Source organism: Chelmon rostratus, chromosome 19 (genome assembly GCF_017976325.1).
Source record: "Chelmon rostratus isolate fCheRos1 chromosome 19, fCheRos1.pri, whole genome shotgun sequence".
Classification (NCBI taxonomy): Eukaryota; Metazoa; Chordata; class Actinopteri; order Chaetodontiformes; family Chaetodontidae; genus Chelmon; species Chelmon rostratus.
The window spans coordinates 144,147-162,668 of NC_055676.1; the positions used below are offsets into that span (position 1 = coordinate 144,147).

General features: G+C 42.7%; 1 protein-coding gene across 1 annotated transcript in view; it reads left to right on the top strand.

The window, feature by feature from the left end:
* The first annotated feature begins 4,820 nt into the window (after window positions 1–4,820).
* Window positions 4,821–18,522, top strand: part of ror2 (receptor tyrosine kinase-like orphan receptor 2) — a 53,711-nt gene continuing 40,009 nt past the window's right edge. Inside the window, exon 1 of the mRNA XM_041960463.1 lies at window positions 4,821–5,189. Coding sequence (XP_041816397.1) covers window positions 5,126–5,189 — 64 coding nt within the window. The 5' untranslated portion in view covers window positions 4,821–5,125. The remainder of the gene's footprint in view (window positions 5,190–18,522) is intronic.

The window sequence follows — 18,522 nt, forward strand, 5'->3', positions numbered from 1 at the left end:
TGGACCCGGCCAAGGTGGCGGCAGTAAAGGAGTGGCCCCGACCCGAGACCCGCCAACAGCTCCAGCGTTTCCTCGGGTTCGCAAACTTTTACCGCCGTTTCATAAAGGGGTACAGCAACATCGTGGCCCCCCTTACGACACTCACCTCTACAGCGACAAGGTTTGCCTGGAATCCTGCGGCCGCGGCAGCCTTCCTGAAGCTCAAGGTCCGCTTCGTGTCTGCGCCCATCCTGATTCAGCCCGATCCCAGTCGGCAGTTTGTGGTTGAGGTGGACGCCTCAGATATGGGTGCTGGAGCAGTTCTTTCCCAGCTCTCCCCCTCTGACAACAAGCTTCACCCCTGCGCGTTCTTCTCCAAGAAACTGTCACCCGCCGAGAGGAACTACGACATCGGAAACCGTGAACTGCTGGCTGTTAAAACTGGCGCTGGAGGAGTGGCGACACTGGCTGGAGGGGTCCGAACAGCCATTTGTGGTCTGGACTGACCACAAAAATCTGTCTTACATCCAGACTGCAAAACGGTTAAATTCCAGGCAGGCCAGGTGGGCTCTCTTCTTCGGCCGGTTTAACTTCACGTTGTCCTATCGCCCCGGCTCCCGGAACGTTAAACCCGATGCCTTGTTGCGTCTTTACACAAGGGAGGATGACGCCCAGCAGCCTGAGCCCATCCTGCCTGCCACCTGGTTCCTGGCTGCTCTAACATGGGAGATTGAGTCTCAGGTCCGCCTGGCTCAGGAGCAGCAACCTGATCCCAGAGGAGGTCCACCAGGGACTCTATTCGTTCCAGAGACCATCCGTTCAGCTGTCCTGCAGTGGTCCCACTCCAGCCACCTAACCTGCCACCCCGGAGTATCGAGGACTTTGTACGCGCTCCGTCGCAGATTCTGGTGGCCCTCCATGGCCCAGGATACACGAGGGTTTGTCGCAGCCTGCTCTGTCTGTGCCCGCAGTAAACCTGTCCACCAACCCAGCTCCGGACTGCTCCACCCCCTGCCGATTCCCTGACGCCCGTGGTCTCACATCGCCCTGGATTTTGTTACCGGTCTCCCATCTTCCAATGGCAACACTGTCATCCTGTCTGTGGTGGATCGTTTCTCCAAGATGGCCCACTTCCTGGCTCTGCCCAAGCTCCCCTCTGCCAGGGAGACTGCAGACTTGTTGGTGGCCCACGTGTTCCGCCCCCATGGGCTACCAGTGGACATCGTGTTGGACCGTGGGCCACAATTCACCTCACAGGTGTGGAGGGCTTTCTGCACAGCGATCGGAGCTACGGCCAGCCTTTCCTCTGGATACCATCCCCAGAGTAACGGCCAGACAGAGCGGCTGAACCAGGAGATGGAGAACACCCTGCGTTGTATTACATCAGACAACCCCTCGTCCTGGAGCGCCCAACTTCCTTGGGTGGAATACGCACACAACACGCTCCCCAACGCCTCCTCCGGCCTATCCCCGTTTCAGTGTTCTCACGGTTACCAGCCTCCGCTCTTTCCAGAGCTAGAAGAGGAGATTGCGGTCCCCTCCGTGGCCGTTCACATGCGCCGCTGCGCCCGGACCTGGCCCCAGGCACGTGCTGCTCTGCTGAAGGCGTTGCGTAAAATCCAAGACCTGGCCAATCGGCATCGTTCCACAGCCCCCATCTATACTCCAGGACAGAGGGTTTGGCTCCGGTCAAAAGACTTGCCCCTTCGGGTCGACTCTAAGAAGCTGGCCCCCCGGTACATTGGTCCCTTCGAGGTGGAGGCAGTAGTAAACCCCTGCGCTGTCCAGTTGAAGCTGCTTCGCTCCATGCGTATTCACCCCACGTTCCACATCTCTCAAATCAAACCTGTTCATGAGAGCCCACTGGTACCCCCGGCCCTGCTCCACCTCCTCCCAGGACTCTGGACGGGGACCCTATCTACACCGTCCGGAGGTTGTTGGACGTACGTCGCCGTGGCAGGGGAGTGCAGTACCTGGTGGATTGGGAGGGGTACGGCCCTGAGGAACGCTGCTGGGTACCCCTCCGCCAGATCTTGGACCCTGGCCTGATCATGGAGTTCCGTCGCCAGCACCCTGACCTGGCCCGTCGTGCGCCAGGAGGCGCACGTAGGAGGAGGGGTACTGTCAGGGCTCACCCTGTGTCTGCTTAGGCCCTCTCTGATCCTGTGTCATTCCTTCCACATTCTCTCACTCACCTGTCTCAGCTCCTGTCATTGCAGCTCTCAAGCAGCGGTTCCCATCTGCAATCAGCGCCATAGGGTTCCCGACGGCTGCGCGTCATCTCACTGATTGTCACCACCTCCATATAACCGGGCTCAACACTCCACTCCCTGCGAGATCGTAAACTCAGTTTCAGACTGTTAGTGATTGAGCCGCTTGCATGTTTTAGTGTCAAGTTTTTCTGAACGTTGTTTAACGTTGTTTTTTCCTCTCTGTCTGCAGTCCTTCGACCGTTCCGTCGAGATCCTGCATTCACCTGTATTCTGCCAACAACGCCAGCTGAGAATTCCACTGCCTCTGTGCTCGGCAGCCCTCGACTCCGCCGCCTTCCCTCTGCTCGGCCACTTGCCGATACCTTCCCCGTCTGTCTGTGCGCTCCGGCGCATCCAGCCCTGGACCTTGGACAGCTCCGTCTCTCCGCTGCTCCACAAGCAGCCGCTGTGGACTGACAGCTGCCCGGCGGATTCCTCAGTGAACTGAACGCTGATTCCTCTCCAGCATTCCACCCGCCACATGGAGAGTTAAGTTTTCAATAAACTCACTTAAAACTCTGATCTGCCTGTGCCTGTTCTGTGCGTTCTCCTGTGGGTTCACTACCGGCAACACCTGACACTTTGTGTTGTCTACTTTGAAGAAAATGAATTAATTTCCAATTTGTTCACTGCAATTTCCCAGCTTGGGATAAATAACGTATATCTATCTATCTATCTATCTATCTATTTAGAGTGTGATGACATGTAAATGTAAATGCAGTAGACTAGGGGCAATTTCCTGTATCACATTTGAATATTGTCCACTTTGGAACAGGTTAAGTCTTTTAAAATTAAATGTCAATTGTTGTTTTCATCTTTAAATTGTTAAAAAAAACCCTGCATTTTCATTTTAGTTGTGATTTGACTTAATATTTGTTTATTGTCCACAGAGTAGTAAGTCTGAAATGAAATGAAATGAAATGTTGTTTTCATTTTCTTTCTGAGAATTCCATTTCCATTTTCATTGTGTGAAAAAAAGATTTAGGTTTACATGTAAATACAATAGACTGGGGGCACTGTTTTTCTTATTGCATTTGAATATTGTCCACATTAGAGCAAGTTCAAGTCTTTGAAATGTGAAATGCCATACAGTTGTCTGCTGGGCCTTCGGCAGCACAGAGTGGGACAGGAAGAGACTAGACAGGCTGGTCAGGAGGGCCAGTTCTGTCCTGGACTCTGTGGAGGAGGTGGGTGAGAGGAGGCTGTTGGCCAAGCCACAGCCTCCTGGACAACAGCTCTCACCCACTGCACCGGACTGTAGAGGAGCTGAGCAGCTCTTTCAGTGCCTAAGAACTGAAATAAAGTCTGAATAATAAAGTCTTATTTTAGATACGACTTTATTAATCACCTTATCTATCTATCTATCTATCTATCTATCTATCGATCTATCTAGTTATCAACACCTATATCGGTATGTCAAAATGAAAATTAAAATTGGATTATTGCATTTTAATTTAAATGTTCAACCAAATACCATATACATAAATGACCAATTATAACGCTATTGTGGAATTGCATTTTTTTAGTTTGCATTATCATTTTAATATAGTCCTCCATGGGCTTCCATAACCGAGTAAAATAATGTTCATACTTGAATATATGTTAGCAAAGTACATATTTTAAGACAAATCTCTTGATGATCATTTCCTAAACTTAGCTGATAAGTAAAGGAACCTAACCAAACTGCGACCATTTTGCAACAACAACAACGTGTTCATTATTATTTTGAAAATCTAACCGGAAATTTTGTGTTTACGATCTGTTTACTTGTTGTATATTCCGAACAGGTGTTTTTGTTGTTGTTGTTGTTGTTGTTGTTGTTTTGAGCATCCCACAACTTTGCCAGTCTTGTTTTGTGGAGTTGTTTTGTTGGCCCTGTTTATTAATTCAAGCATAATGTTACAAAAATCAACTAAGTTGATGTAAAATATTAAATAGATTCTCTTTGTGCTGTTTTCAATTGAACATATGTCAAAAAGGATAATCAAATATTCACATCCTGTTTCATTTTTGTTTTACCCAGCGTCCGAACGTTGTCAGTGAGTGTTAGCTATATGAGTACTACTGTATGAGTTGCACTTACAAAAGAAGAAACGAACACATGCTGGCTACTGTATTTTTAGAGTATTTATATTTGGCAGCATTTGGACCAGCTAAATAAATGATTCCCTATTTCTCCTCCAGAATCTTAGTGGCAATGTGAATGCTTTGAAATACCATTTGGATTCTTTGATGTTTTCGAAGTGAAATTAAGAAGAAAACAACAGATGGCTGAAAAAATAGAGAAAATCCAAATAATTTAAAAAATACTCCATTGCTTGCGTTTGGTTTTGAAAATTCTCTGCTGGTTCGGAGGTCTTAGGAGTGGAAAACACTGGTCTGATGGTTAAAACATCCAGAGGAGTACGAAAATGTTGAGCTTGAATATTCACTTTTGGCCCTAGGACACAAAGTCTTGTAGTGTGTCGGCTGTTAAGCTACATTAGTTCTGGCTTTAGATGGGGTCCTCAACAAAAATGTTACCGCACATTCGTGCGTGTAAGTACGCGCGTGCGTCCGCTTCAGTTTGAGCTCGCTTGTTTTCAGCGACGACAAATGCCACTTTGGGACCAGCAGTCCTGAAGGAGCCGCACGGCTCTCGAAGTCTCTGCCGGACTGTAGACTGGATGAACGCGGCATTGTTTCACTCTCGGAGCCAGCATCTGTCCCGCACCTTCATGTCTGACTCCTCTGTGACCTGGAAAGTACGCGTTCTCTCAGGGCTCTGCTGCTGACGAGGACAAGAAGAAGATAAGATCCAGCTGAAGAGCGTTAGCTCTTTAAACTGGATAAAACTATCTTAAGTCTTCTTTTTCACATTTTCGTCTACACCTTTATGAGTGAAAGCTGGCGCCATGGTCACCTTCCCGAGAAGTTTGTTCTGGATGCTTTGCTTCTATCCAAATCTGAGATGTGACGGTAAGTCTCTTTCATACTAGCGTCACAATCTTCTAAAAGGCAGAATTCCAGAGTTTGAGTGATTCACTGCGCAACATGTAGCCCAGTCAAGGAGCAGAGAACGGTTTGTGATCGAGTTACTGCAAACTTTGCACCACCTTCCTTAACATTCGTTTCTGAAACTTAGAAAAGAGCTTTGGGCATTCCTCCGTTCTCTTCATGCGTTTCGGTGGTTTTGCACAATAGATGAAGCTTTTTTCTCGGGCCATTTTCTTGTTGCAGTTACAGCTAAAAGTTCACAGAGTTGTGCCAGATACATTGCCCTGCTTTGAGCTCGAGGTTTCACGTCCCATCTGCAGAAAAAGGCTCACAAATGCTTTTCACTTAAACATGGCATCCCTTCCAACCGCGTAACATCTTCATCGTCGTCACACACTCTTAAACAAGACGCCCCCCTTTATTAAGTGTTGAAACTTTTGCGTTTGGATTTTGTAGTTAATCGGCATGTGAGCCTCTTTTTGTTTCACCTTAATGTTGAAAATGTTTTTGATGCTGTTAAGGGGAACGGTGTGTGTGTGTGTGTGTGTGTGTGTGTGTGAGTGTGTGTTTGTTGGGGGGCGCTCCCAAAGTTTCTGTGATCACTTAAACTCTTTGTCCTCTTTCAGCCTGTTGACATGTGTTCCTTGCAGCCCCTAGTCTGCATAAAAAAGTTGCTTGTGTCACACTCAAAGGGCCGCTGTGTTGTTGTCATGTTAATTGAATGCATAGCTCGAGGTGATCTCGCCTCTTTGTCAGTCATGCTAATTCATTAACTCGCCCTGCGGGGGATGAGAGCAGTGGAGATTTCCTGTTTTCAGTTCCGAGGACTTCCATTTTGTATGAAGTGAAAGGACCATGGGAGGTGGGGCTCAATATTAACCACACATGTCGGCATCCTGATTTCTTTCACTTGTTAAATATTTGAATCACTAACGTAGCCCACAGATCTTTGTATGTCAATTTATCTCATGAAATACTATTTCACGTGTGATAAACTGTCATATAACGTGTAAATGTCATATGTCTGAGTTTTTGTTTTAACAAATCATTTAACATGGAAAATATCTGAAACTGCCATGAACATATGTCATGAATGAATTGTGAATATAACACATGTGCCCCCGTGAAAATTTCATAGGTGGTGGCCTTCCACATTTGATAAAAGTGCAGTTTGTTTCACATTTGATAAAGTTCCACTGTTACCCTATCATTTGGTTGGTTGATTTAAATATTGGCCACTTGGCTTTACAATACTGCAAACAATTTCCTACAGCATACCATATGGTTTTGGTGTGTTATACTTGTTTTTCCTTTCTTTAAGGCATCCATTGGCTTTCATTTGTTCAGCTATAAAAATCAACATGTAAAATCTTGAAACATAAATTCGTTCATAGCAACAAATATCTTGCCTGCCTTCATTGTTTCAAGTCTCTGCAAGTTAGTTTTCATAGTTTAGTGAAATGAATGGAAACTAATGGCTCTGAAACACCAAGATGACATCATCAATAACCACATGCATGTATGAGCTGTGAGTGTGTAAGTGGAAACAACTACTGAGTAGTCTGTGTTCAAATAGAAAGAATATATTGGAAAGACAAACTGCCAACCAATTTCACACCACTGCAAATCTCCTTAAATTAAATTAATCATGTGCTAGGAATACAATTGTGGTTGTGTCTGTCATCTTTTGCTTTGCACTAGTTGTCCCAACTTGTGGAGGAAGAAAACAAGAGGAGGTGAAAAATAAAAATAAATAAGTGAGTGAAGTCACTGATTTCCTAGGATGATACTGACCGACTCAACATGCCAGTCAAGCCGTCAGCATTTAAAGTATACTAATTAAATCTGTGAGAGTGATTCCGAAAAGTTAATAAACAGAAATGATGTGAGCGCATTGTATGGAGGAAGAACCAGAAACAGTTTAAATCTAGGGAGCAGCTGTGACGTGAGGTGGAAGCTTGTTTTTAATGAGTACTCACAGAAGACATGACTCACAGTGTTGGGGTAAGGATAGAAAGGCAGAGTTGCTGCTTGTGGAAATGGGGCCAGAGGGCCTTCCTTTGCTGTGGAGGGAGTTTTTAAAGAGTGCTCCATCATCCCTGTGGTCACGTTTAACAAAATCCTGCTGGAGATACTGAATAACCGGCCCATTGACCTAGCTGCATATCAGTGTTCACTGAGCAAAGAAACCAAATATTAAATTATATCTAAACATAAGCAGCCATAGAAGAACTTTACCTAAATAGGAATGTCTACAACCGGCAAATTTTGGATTTCAGATGCTCAGTCTTACAGACACGTCTGTTACAAAAGTATAGTTTGATGCCAAGCCCCATTCATAAACCTGCAGGGTGCACCAATCCCCATTTGCACGATTAGCTTGTCTCTATAGTGTTTGACTTTTCATGAGGCTTTCTAATGCAACCTTTCAGAACACTTTCACTTAATGTGTTTGGACATACGTAAAAGCAAGCCTGTTTCAAGCCTACCCCTTTTCAGTGATTGATAGTGGTTTCCAGTAGAGATGGTTGACATTGTGCAGAAGCTTTGGGTGTATAGAGATTGGTCCAGAGATAAGTTTAGCCTATCCTTAAACAAAGACTGGAAACGTGGAGAAACTGCTTTCCCAACTCCAGGAATTTTTAACAGATTTTGTGTCCTCTAGATTCTGTGTTTTGTGCAAGTTAAACTTCGATTTGTAACAAGTTATTTTGGTTGCTCCTTGATTTTATTGGTTATTGTACTCAACAAAGTAAGCAGGGATTCAAACCATGAACAGCACTGCGTTGAAGCAGTATTTGGGACTGTGTTGGTGGAGGCCACGTTTCCACCAAGCAGTCTGGTTCAGTTCAGATAAATGCACATTTAAACAGTTATTTTCACATTTCCAAAGTTGTGGCTGCCACCAAAAGGTCCACTCCATTCTGTCCCGTTTTTTTGTTGACCTTCTTGAGGTACACAATGCACACTGATCTGGTACATAAAAGTAGAGCTAGAAAGAATATGTTATTTTGATTGTTCAGAGATAACCAGAGCAACCAGAGTCAAAAGTTGCCACTAAGTTGTCAGTCTGGCAGTAAATGTACAGTAACGACCCGCCTATACTCAATCTGCGGTGGCAACGTAAACCTGATCTAGGGTTTAGGTGCATTTTTGTAGGGTTCCAAGGGTGCTATATCAAAAGTGTTTAGTGGAAATATGGCTTAAGGTACCAGTGAGGCATACGATCCACGAAGTCCAGTTGTAAAAGAATAACAGATTAATGCATTCAACGGCTTTTCAGATGCCAGAACACTGCTCAGAATGTGGCATTATGGTAAAAGGTAGGTCTCGCAAGATAGACATTGTGGAAAAACCAAAGATGAAAACCTGCAGGTTTACTGGGAGGCGTGCATGTGTGTGTGCATGCATGTGTGTCCAAACTAGCCTTGCACCTAGGAAATAATCATGATGTCAGATGACGAGGATACTGACAACAAGAGAGGGAAAGAGCAGCAGACCTACTAAAAAAAAGAGTCCATGCTCCCCAGAGCTTCCTAACAAAATATCAGAAACAGTGGCCATGACTCAGCCACTCAAAACGACTACATCATGCATTTTGCACATTAAGTATGATTTTAGGTTAATTAAGTATGATTCCAAATTTAACTGAAGCTCCTTTGTGGCTTGCACATTATACAGACCTGATCAAAATCTTAAGACCAGTTGAAAAATAGCTAGAATTTAACGTTTGCACATTTGGATCTTAATGAGGTTTTAAGTAGAGCTACAATATGCAATAGCAAGAAGGGGGAGTGTGACAAAAAGCACTTTGAAAAAATAATTTATTTAAAACAACAAGTTAACTGAAATAGGCTGTTTATCAGCTGATCAAAAGTTTAAGACCATCGCTCAAAAAATTACAAAAAACTCTCCAAACCAGAACAAAAGATTTTCTCAGTAGGACTCAGTAATGAGTAGCTCCACCGTTCTTGTTAATCACTTCAAAAATTTGTTTGGGCACGCTTGATGCGAGTGTTTCCGGGAAGCTATTGGGAACATTGCTCCAAGTGGTGATTAATCATCAACTGTCTGGAACTGATGGCCATTTTTATAAACTTCCCTTGCCATCCATCTCCAAATGTTCTCTATGGGATTTAACATGCGGGATGGTCTAAAAGAGTGATGTAATTCTCCCTGAAGAAGTCCTTCGTCAAGCGAGCATCGTGAACTGCAGCGTTGTCCTGTTGAAAAACCCAGCTGTTACCACACAGACGAGGGCCCTCAGTCATGAGGGATGCCCGCTGTAACATCTGTGTCTTGACGGACAGCCAATCGGCTCCTCCAGCTCAGCGCAGGTGTAATTTTTTTGGGTCTACCACTTGACCTTTTTGTTCCATAATGCTCGGGATCTTTCAAAACATTTAGAATGACTGTCTTACTGCGTCCAACCTCAGCAGCAATTGCACGCTGCGAGAGGCCTTGCTTATGCAGCTCGACGATCCGATAAAGCTTCTTAGCTTTAGCCATCAGGAGGGCATGACCGTGTGAATGCCTGACAGAAAATGAGAATTTTGAACAAATTTTGGCTTTTATAGCCTGTGGTCTTAAACTTTTGATCAGCTGATAAAAAGCCTATTTCAGTTCACTTGTTGTTTTAAATAAATTACTTTTTCAAAGTGCTTTTTGTCACACTCCCCCTTCTTGCTTTTGCATATTGTAGCTCAACTTAAAACCTCATTAAGATCCAAATGTGCAAAAGTTAAATTCTAGCTATTTTTCAACTGGTCTTAAGATTTTGATCAGGTCTGTATATCAAGAACTGGGCACCCTGGCCTAAATTTGGGACTAGTGTTTATGGCAACCACAGCCATGACTATTATGAATGACCCACCTTTTATTTGAATATTGTGATGGAAAGTATTGTTGGGTGTTTTAATTTGTCATCATCACATATTATATATTGAATATCAACCTTACAGACGAGGAAGGTCATTCAAGGCTGTGCCTGCAATTTTGCTGCACACTTTGATCTGTACCACAAAATGCAAGTTTCCGCCACTAATTTCTGGTATGTTATTTTTCAGTGTCTTTTCCCTTTGCTTTAGAGAAATAAATGCTTTATTATTTATAGTGTGTTCTTGTTTTTTCTCCCAGATTTTACCTATGATAGTTTTTCCTCATCCCTGGGTTTTAAAGCTGATTTCTTCCATCAGTGCTAGTGCCTAGCAATCCTGACTGTAGTAGTAGTGGCTTTGTTATAAGTTGCTTGCTGGTGAAAAGCATTCAAAGGAGTGTGAAACTGCCTGAGGAAGGCTGCAGGGTGCTTTTGTGTTGATATACACAAAGCTGCACCACAACATGCAGACAGAGCCCCAGAAAGATCCAGAACATGTATAATAATAATAGAAATACAACTAATAATAAAGTGGTGCATGATAGTGTGTATATGGTATCTGTTATGTACATGATACGAATATGTACATATTACTATATGATAGCATATAGTAACAGTAACATGTATATAATGATAATTGCACTGTAACTAGTAATATTTAACAATAACAGTGGACATTAAGCAGGGACACTGCAGTAGGTGCAACCATCAGATGCAGCCGTGATCCATGGGAACCTGTGGGACAAGAAAGCACAAGAACTCACTAATTTTGGGGGTTGGGGGGAGTATACAATGGAGCCAAGTCCCTTTGTTTCTTCTTCTTCTTCTTTAGTCAGAACTGTGATTGCAGGAAAGACCCTGGCCACAATAATCAGCCATTAACTATTTCCTGTATTTGTTAATAGGAGGTGGCAACACAGAGTGAAATGACTGTCAGGAAGCATAGCTCTGTATGCTGGTATGTCTTGGATCTGGTAGTAATTAAAATCCTGGATCTGGGACTAATTAGAGTGATGCAAGGCATTCCAAAGGACAGAGCTCTGTGAGAGTTGACATGTAGACAAAATGAACTCTTTTAGCATAGTGCTGTAAAAAAGTTGTGTGTTTAAGACATATTAATTTCCTGACTTTTTGGAAAACCTTCCTGTTTACTTGGTGGTCAGTTACTGGATCTGGCAAGCAGAAACAGAAGAGTGGGCCTCCAAGTGTTGGTAGGAGGAAAGGCAGTATGACATGGGTTGACTGTAGAACGCTGTGTTCTGCCAATGCTTCATTGTGTTCCTGCAACCTTCTGTGTATGTTTATGTGTTCATGTGTGGAGTGTAAACAGGACAGACATTTTGCATCAGAGTATGTAACAGCCCTGAAGACTTGTACAGATAGAAGAGACAACAACTTCAGAAGAAAAAACTGACAAAAGCAGAGAACTTTTTAATGGAAGTTGCGAAGTCAAGATTTTCTGAAGCTTTACTTACTATAGCCTTATAAACCATGTTGGTTTATAAGGCTGCTGCTTAATGCTGTTCTATTATGAAGCCAAATGGGAGCATGTAGATACCAGGGAAGGACAGAGCTTTGAGGCAGACCTGTCAATCCTCACATTTTTCACGGGACTCTCAAGTATTTTGCCCATATTTTGTCCTTCCGTTTAAATATTTTCCCCTAAATGTCCAAGATTCTAAAAAAAGGTTAGCTGTAATTTTGATGCCTGCCTAAGGGCCCAGCCTTTTGATGTGTTTGCTACATTCCCCTCTGGTGGCAGGTGGCAGTATGTAGAACATAAGTTGTAACATCTAGTGATAAGTCATTCCTGCATCTGCCAACAAAACAAGAGGAAGAAGGTCGATGAACTTGAGAGGGATGGAGTACCCGCCACAAAGGCTAAAAGTTTGTGCAAGGGTGTCACTAAATGGGAGGAGGCTCACTCATACTTAATGAAGAACAACTCAGTTAAAATAATGTATTTTGTAAAATATCACAATATACAAATTTGATGACAAAAGTACAGATATATGTAGATTGTAAATCACAAGCGAAGAATATGGATCCAGAAAGATGCTGAGCAACTTCAGGTATTTATAGATGTATGTAGGGGAAACTATATAGAAATATTCACTGGCTTACAATGACCAACATTATTACTGATACAGCATATGTGGTTGCACGATTTGACCATATACAGCCTGTACATCCACAATATGTTTCAGTTAAGTTTGCTTAAATGTTCCCTGTGTAGTTTTTGACCTTTAGTAGCTCAATGGAGCTGTTCTTCAATGAGTGATCCTTTTTTTTTGTTTGTCTCGTGTACAGGCACAAGAAAATGCTTTATTTTGGTTATTTACAAGAAAACATCACAGTGCACCTTAAAACACTGATAAATGCTCACTTCACTTTGTATTCAGACATCTGAGTAAAGTCTGTTTTATTTGAAATTCCAGCCCCCTCATTTGTTCAATGTCAATGTGTTAGCACAATGGGCTTATAATTGGATCCTGACTCAACTTGGAGAGGTGTGGCGCCACATTGGGGCGTTTTGGTGCTGATAGACTTTTAGATTAATATTTTGATGCCCACATCAGACTCAGGTTTTTCTGTACAGTTCCAATGGTTATCTGACAAATGCGCAGGGTCTACTCTTACACCAAGCTTGGGATTTATAAAGATGATTTTACCTTTTATCTGCTCATAGGGGGCAGCCGTGGCCGAGAAGCGGCTTGTGATCGGAAGGTCGCCGGTTCAATTCCCCCACCAGAGTGGCTTAGCTGGCTGATGTGCCCCTGAGCAAGGCACTTAACCCCCCTATATGCTCCCCGGGCGCCTGATGCGGCAGCCCACTGCTCCTGTGTGTTTTACTGCATGTTGCATGTGTGTGTTTCAAAACAGCGATGGGTGAAATGCAGAGAAGAATTTCCCAGTTTGGGATCAATAAATTGAATAAAATAATTATCTTTTGTCATTGCGAATAGTTTGGCTCGATTTTCATAGTAGGGCAAGCAGATTTAACCTGCACCAGACAAAATACACATCTTAGATTGCACTCCCTTAAATATGTTAGGGATCTTTGCATTTGGGGGGTTTATCAGTTGTTTGTTAGGAAGCTGACTGGATCACATCTTAAACTGTTTTACATAAATTGTGGTCTGTTAAGTGAGAGAGAGCTCCACCCCTTTCAACCTATCTACAAACACTCAGAGGTCAATGGTCAGCAGAAGCACTTGTGAAACTGCCAGGCATTTTGTATCGTAGTTTGTATGTTTAAGACACCTTTTCACAACAGTTATTAATCAAGAATATTCTGGTGAAGAAAACAGAGAAGTTATTTTTTGATCCATGTTTTTCTAAGAAGAAGATGAGGTTGTGGATGTTGTCAATCTTGCTGAATTCCCATGTGTGCCTGGAAATTGTATTTTTTGGATTAGAAGATATTTGGAGCCACAAGTGGTTTTGTTGAGTCTGTTCATAATTATCCTGTTAAAGAGTCCCAGGATATGTTCTCATGTTTTATGGTACATATTTCTCTAAGTGTGTAACTGTTTTCAGTGTTGGATTCTAGATCTCTCACACATTTCCTCTTAACTCAATTAATAGAAACAAGGTAACTTTCAAACATGTGCAGCCCTGCACAGTTTGTCTTGGATTCTGGATTACTCAGTATAAAAGCAAATTGTTGATGATGGTGAAAACCTTTTATCTCCTCAATGTGGACAATGTGAATAGAAACAGATGTGTGTGTGTGTGTGTGTGTGTCTGTGTGTGTGTGTGTGTGTGTGTGTGTGTGCGTGCGTGTGTGCGTGCGTGCGTGCGTGTGTGTGTGTTTTCAGCCTTATAGTGATGCAGTTTTCATATGCATATATGCATTTAGGCATTCTTGTCCGATGACATGGTCACCTGCCCTGACATGGCCAGCTGGTCACAGGCATGGCAGACTCAGGTTGCACAGAGCCATGTAAATATAATAATTCAAAAGTACATTTAATCAATATTTTTTATGCAGTTAATTAACTGATTAGAATTAACCTATAAATAATTGTACAATTACTGTGACAAACTTACAACCTCGTGAGAGGTCACAAAGTACTGTTACTTAACTGTAACATAAGCAGAAGAATGGATCAGTGGACTTCATTCACTCTAGCTTCAAGTCCTTCTTGACATTTTGCTTTATAGTGTGCAAATTGTATTTTAATTAGTTGCTAAACCTTTGCAGATAACCCTTCAGCAGCGACTGAATGGAGCTGTAGAGAACAGTGGCCATCCGCAGAAATACCAGCCAAACATCAGTGTGTTCAATAGACGAAATGATAGCTGTTTTTATAATGCCTCCGTACTGTTTTTCATAACTGTTGGTTGTCCCCCCTTCTCTGTGTATGTACACACGATACTCAAACACTATAACTCGTTTGTATTATGGAATCATACCTGTCAATATAGTGATAACTTCTATTTCACTGGAAAAGACACTTACTACCTTTTATTCAATTCCTTAGACATCTGCACTAAATAAACTAGACAAACATGGTGAACTGTAATTTTAATGGTTGGTGGATACATACAATCCTGAGGCAGTAACATGTACATGTGGCCATAGTGAAACTGGTGATCCTTAATCACTGTTCACAGTATATACTTTATGGAATGAAGGAAATACATGTGATTTAAAGGATTGTTATGGGCTTTGGGCTATGGGCACAAAATTCTGCTAAGTGTAGAAAAAAGAGAAAGGTAACATTTTGTTAGTTTGTATTGATGGATTCATTTGTTGAAACTGAAGCACATCTAGGTATTCACAGAGACAAATGAGTAAAACATGCCGAGAGTCCTGAGTAAGTGGTGGTTGGCCTTTATAGTCTGCCGTGGGTCTGTGGAAATATCTTAACAACAGGCTTGTCCAACTAATAGCCTATCCCACCTCCTACAGCAGATGCTTTGTTAATCATAGTTCAGAGAAGGAAGCTAAAGAGGAAGAGTTTTGAGAAAAATGGGAGCAGAGTTTTCTTATTTGTTCACAACAGGATCTCTGTAATATTCTGCTGGATGGCTCCTTAAACTCCAGATTCCTGCTCTTTTCTCTGACTGTTTGGGGGAAGGAAAGAATGGTGAAGAGCTGGTTTGGAGGAAGATAAATAATTGACACTAGAGCTTGTTTTACATTTTCGTAGCTGACCTTAGTTTTCCACAGACCTAGTACACGCTTTTGAGAGAGCCTATAAAATGTAAATGACTTGGCTCATGCCCTACCACAAACTCCCCAGTGTCTTTTATTGTCTTGTCTTTGAGCCTCCAAATGGCTAAATATTTGAAGGGAAGTGCCTGCTTTTTTATGAGATGGCTATTGTTGTTTTAACTTAGTCAGGGGGGTGGAGTTACCCCTGTGTCTGTGATGAGGGCAGGGCTCACATGGTGGAAAGATAGTATAGTCAGTGAAGTGGAAAAAAGTGATACCATCTGACAATCTAGAGAGTCCCATGATACACTGATTTCGTCAGGAAGACTGTAAACCTCGTGTGTATCTAAGTGATAAGAGAAGCATCATGAAGTGATGTGACAAAGGGGACTGGGTTCTACTATCTGTAAATCCAGCAGACACAGAGCAGTTATAATTCATATTTGAATCCACACGATAAATGGAAATTCAATATCCACTCTGCATTTAGCTCTGTGTTGGGCTCCACCAACATATAAGAAGGATATCTGGCTTGATAAATTCTCCACTGTGATTAGCTGCCAGCCTCAAACTATCTGCTGTTTGGTCATGTGCAGGTAGTGTACAGTAGGTTTATCAAAGCATTTTCACTGAAAACTGTCTCCTACTGCAAGAAACTAGGAGTGATGAGACTGAAAGAAAAGTAAAACTCTGAATGAAACAAAAATGAAAACATTGATTAGTGCAGCTTTAAAATGTGGCGCTAGTATTTGCAGAGAATGCAACCCAAGTTCTGAGTCTGGGCTGAGCCTAGATTTTTGGCAGTCAGTGCCACCATTATAGAAACACCTGCAAAGTGCACCTGCAGTACAACACAAGAGTAAGGTATAATGTGTAGTAATGTAAAAAGTGTTATTTCAGAAACAGAATGTGTTGTTATGTATTAGCAGTTCTATTGTTCAAGTTGTTTTGAGGTGGACCGGTCTTGACAAAATCTGCTTTAGTGAGACAGGCAGCAGAATGTTTTTGTTAAAGGGCTACTCTGTCAATTTAGTCATCCATTAATTTTGGTGACAATGTGACAGCACAAGCAGTACTAGTAAAATTATTTGTTTTTAGGTCCAAGGGATTTAAACAAGACATGGTGCAAACAGCAAATGGAGGTGAAAATAAGAACAATAAAAACAATAAAGGTTCAAATAAGAACAAAAGGAGCAATAAATTACAACTGTGCAAACCACATAAAGAATTTCAAAAAAAAAAAAGCAAAAATAAGGTATCCTATGTACAGTAAGTAAGAAAAAATATAGAAAGTGTCTTTTGCCCAGCAAAAGTGGATTTGGATGTTTGCAGTCAGAGAGGAACAGAGGTTATTGCACATAATAAATATACACTTGAGTTGTACAGTCTGACAGCGGTGGGAATGAAGGACCTGCGGTAGCACTCCTTCCTGCACTGAGGGTGCCTCAGTCGGCCACTGAAAGAGCTGCTCAGCTCCTCTACAGTCCGGTGCAGTGGGTGAGAGCTGCTGTCCATGATGGCTGTGAGCTTGGCCAACAGCCTCCTCTCACCCACCTCCTCCACAGAGTCCAGTGGGCAGCCCAGGACAGAGTCGGCCCTCCTGACCAGCTTGTTTAGTCTCTTCCTGTCCCGGTCTGTGCTGCCTGGGGCCCAGCAGGCGACAGCATAGAGGATAGCAGAGGCTACCACAGAGTCATCATCCAGGTCTTAAGTATCGAGTATAGTCCTGAGCACAGCCCAAATCAAACATTTCCAAAGCAGGTAGACAGCAGTCGAAACATCAGCAGAAACCATGACAAGGGATACATGTTACATTTTGTTGAGAAATTGGAATGATCTAATCCAGTAATATCACTTATTTGCAGTGTTCAGTTTGTCAGGTGGTCAGGGGGAACGGCGAGGTGCATGGTATCTCCACATTACCACTTTTATTAAGTTATCTGATCGAGGCAACTCTAACATGGCATTTTTGTATTGGCATGCTGATCAACATGCAGATATATTGATTACAAAAAACATCATGGCTGCTTGCAGCTTCATAACACTGTTTCACCACTGACGTTCTTGGAGAGAAGAAAACCAGAGGTTGAATTCACAGTCATGTTTTCCTCCTTTGACACTCTGTGGTTATCTGCTTCCATCCATTGAGGTTTAACTCAGCCAGCAACATAATTTCTGCCTCTAAAGTAGCTCTGCCGTCAAGAAATGTTTGTATAACTCTTGTCTGCTCTCTTCGAATTATTGAATCAACCCTCACTGAAAAAACTTAAGGAAAGGTTGGAAGTGAGGGAAGAACATGTAGATGGGGTGGAGGATGGGGATTAACAGAGACAACGACTGGAGGACTGAGAGGCAGGAGGAGATGTTCACAAACACACATGCACAGAAGTAGTTTAAACAGAGAAGGAGTGAAGGAAAGTGTTGAGGTGTGCCAGAAGGCCCTCAGTCGAAACACCAGTAGATAGAGCCGTGGCCTGGCCTCTCAGCTCTCAAAGGGCCCTTTCATGGGGGAGGCAGCAGGCTGTTGGAATGCAGCAGCCAGGAGTCTTACTCAGCTCTGGGTGGAAAAGCATACTATTGCCCCCAATCCCTCATTTTCCAAGGCTGTGGATACATATAATCAATCACAGCCACTGCCTGATGTGATGCCTGTGACCAGGCTTTAGGAAGCTCAACTCAGTTTGTGGTTGTCTTGGTTTTCTTTTAGTGTACTGACAAAAAAATGAAAATACTATATGACAAAATACTACTTTACTGTGGGTGCATGGAAAGAAGAAGAAAACCATAAGTGGCCCCTAGAGGCTACAGTATTCATTACAAGTTGTACAAGTAGTGCTGAGGCACTTGAAGGAAGTTCATTAGAATATTGTATTTACCACTAAATGCATACCTCGTGTCTTTAGTGAACTGGAACTACATTACGCCTTGTCTAATTCATCCGTTTCATCCAATTAATGGTATGCTATGTAAGGTTTCTTGAAAACAATTTTAAGACTCATACAAAACCAATGCCTCTAAATCATCACTTATGATCCTCTAGAAGTGTGAGACCCTGCCCTCTGCTTGTATTTTCTTGTTTTCATTTTATAAGCTGCAATCTTTGGGCAGTGGGTGTAGAGTCCCTAGCCCAGGGGTCACCAACCTTTTTGAAACTAAGAGCTACTTCAAGGGCACTGAGTAATGCAAAGGGCTACCACTTTGATAATACACTTCTGAAATAACAAAGTTACACAGTGTACCTTTAATTTTATATTATTATTAATGATATTCTATGT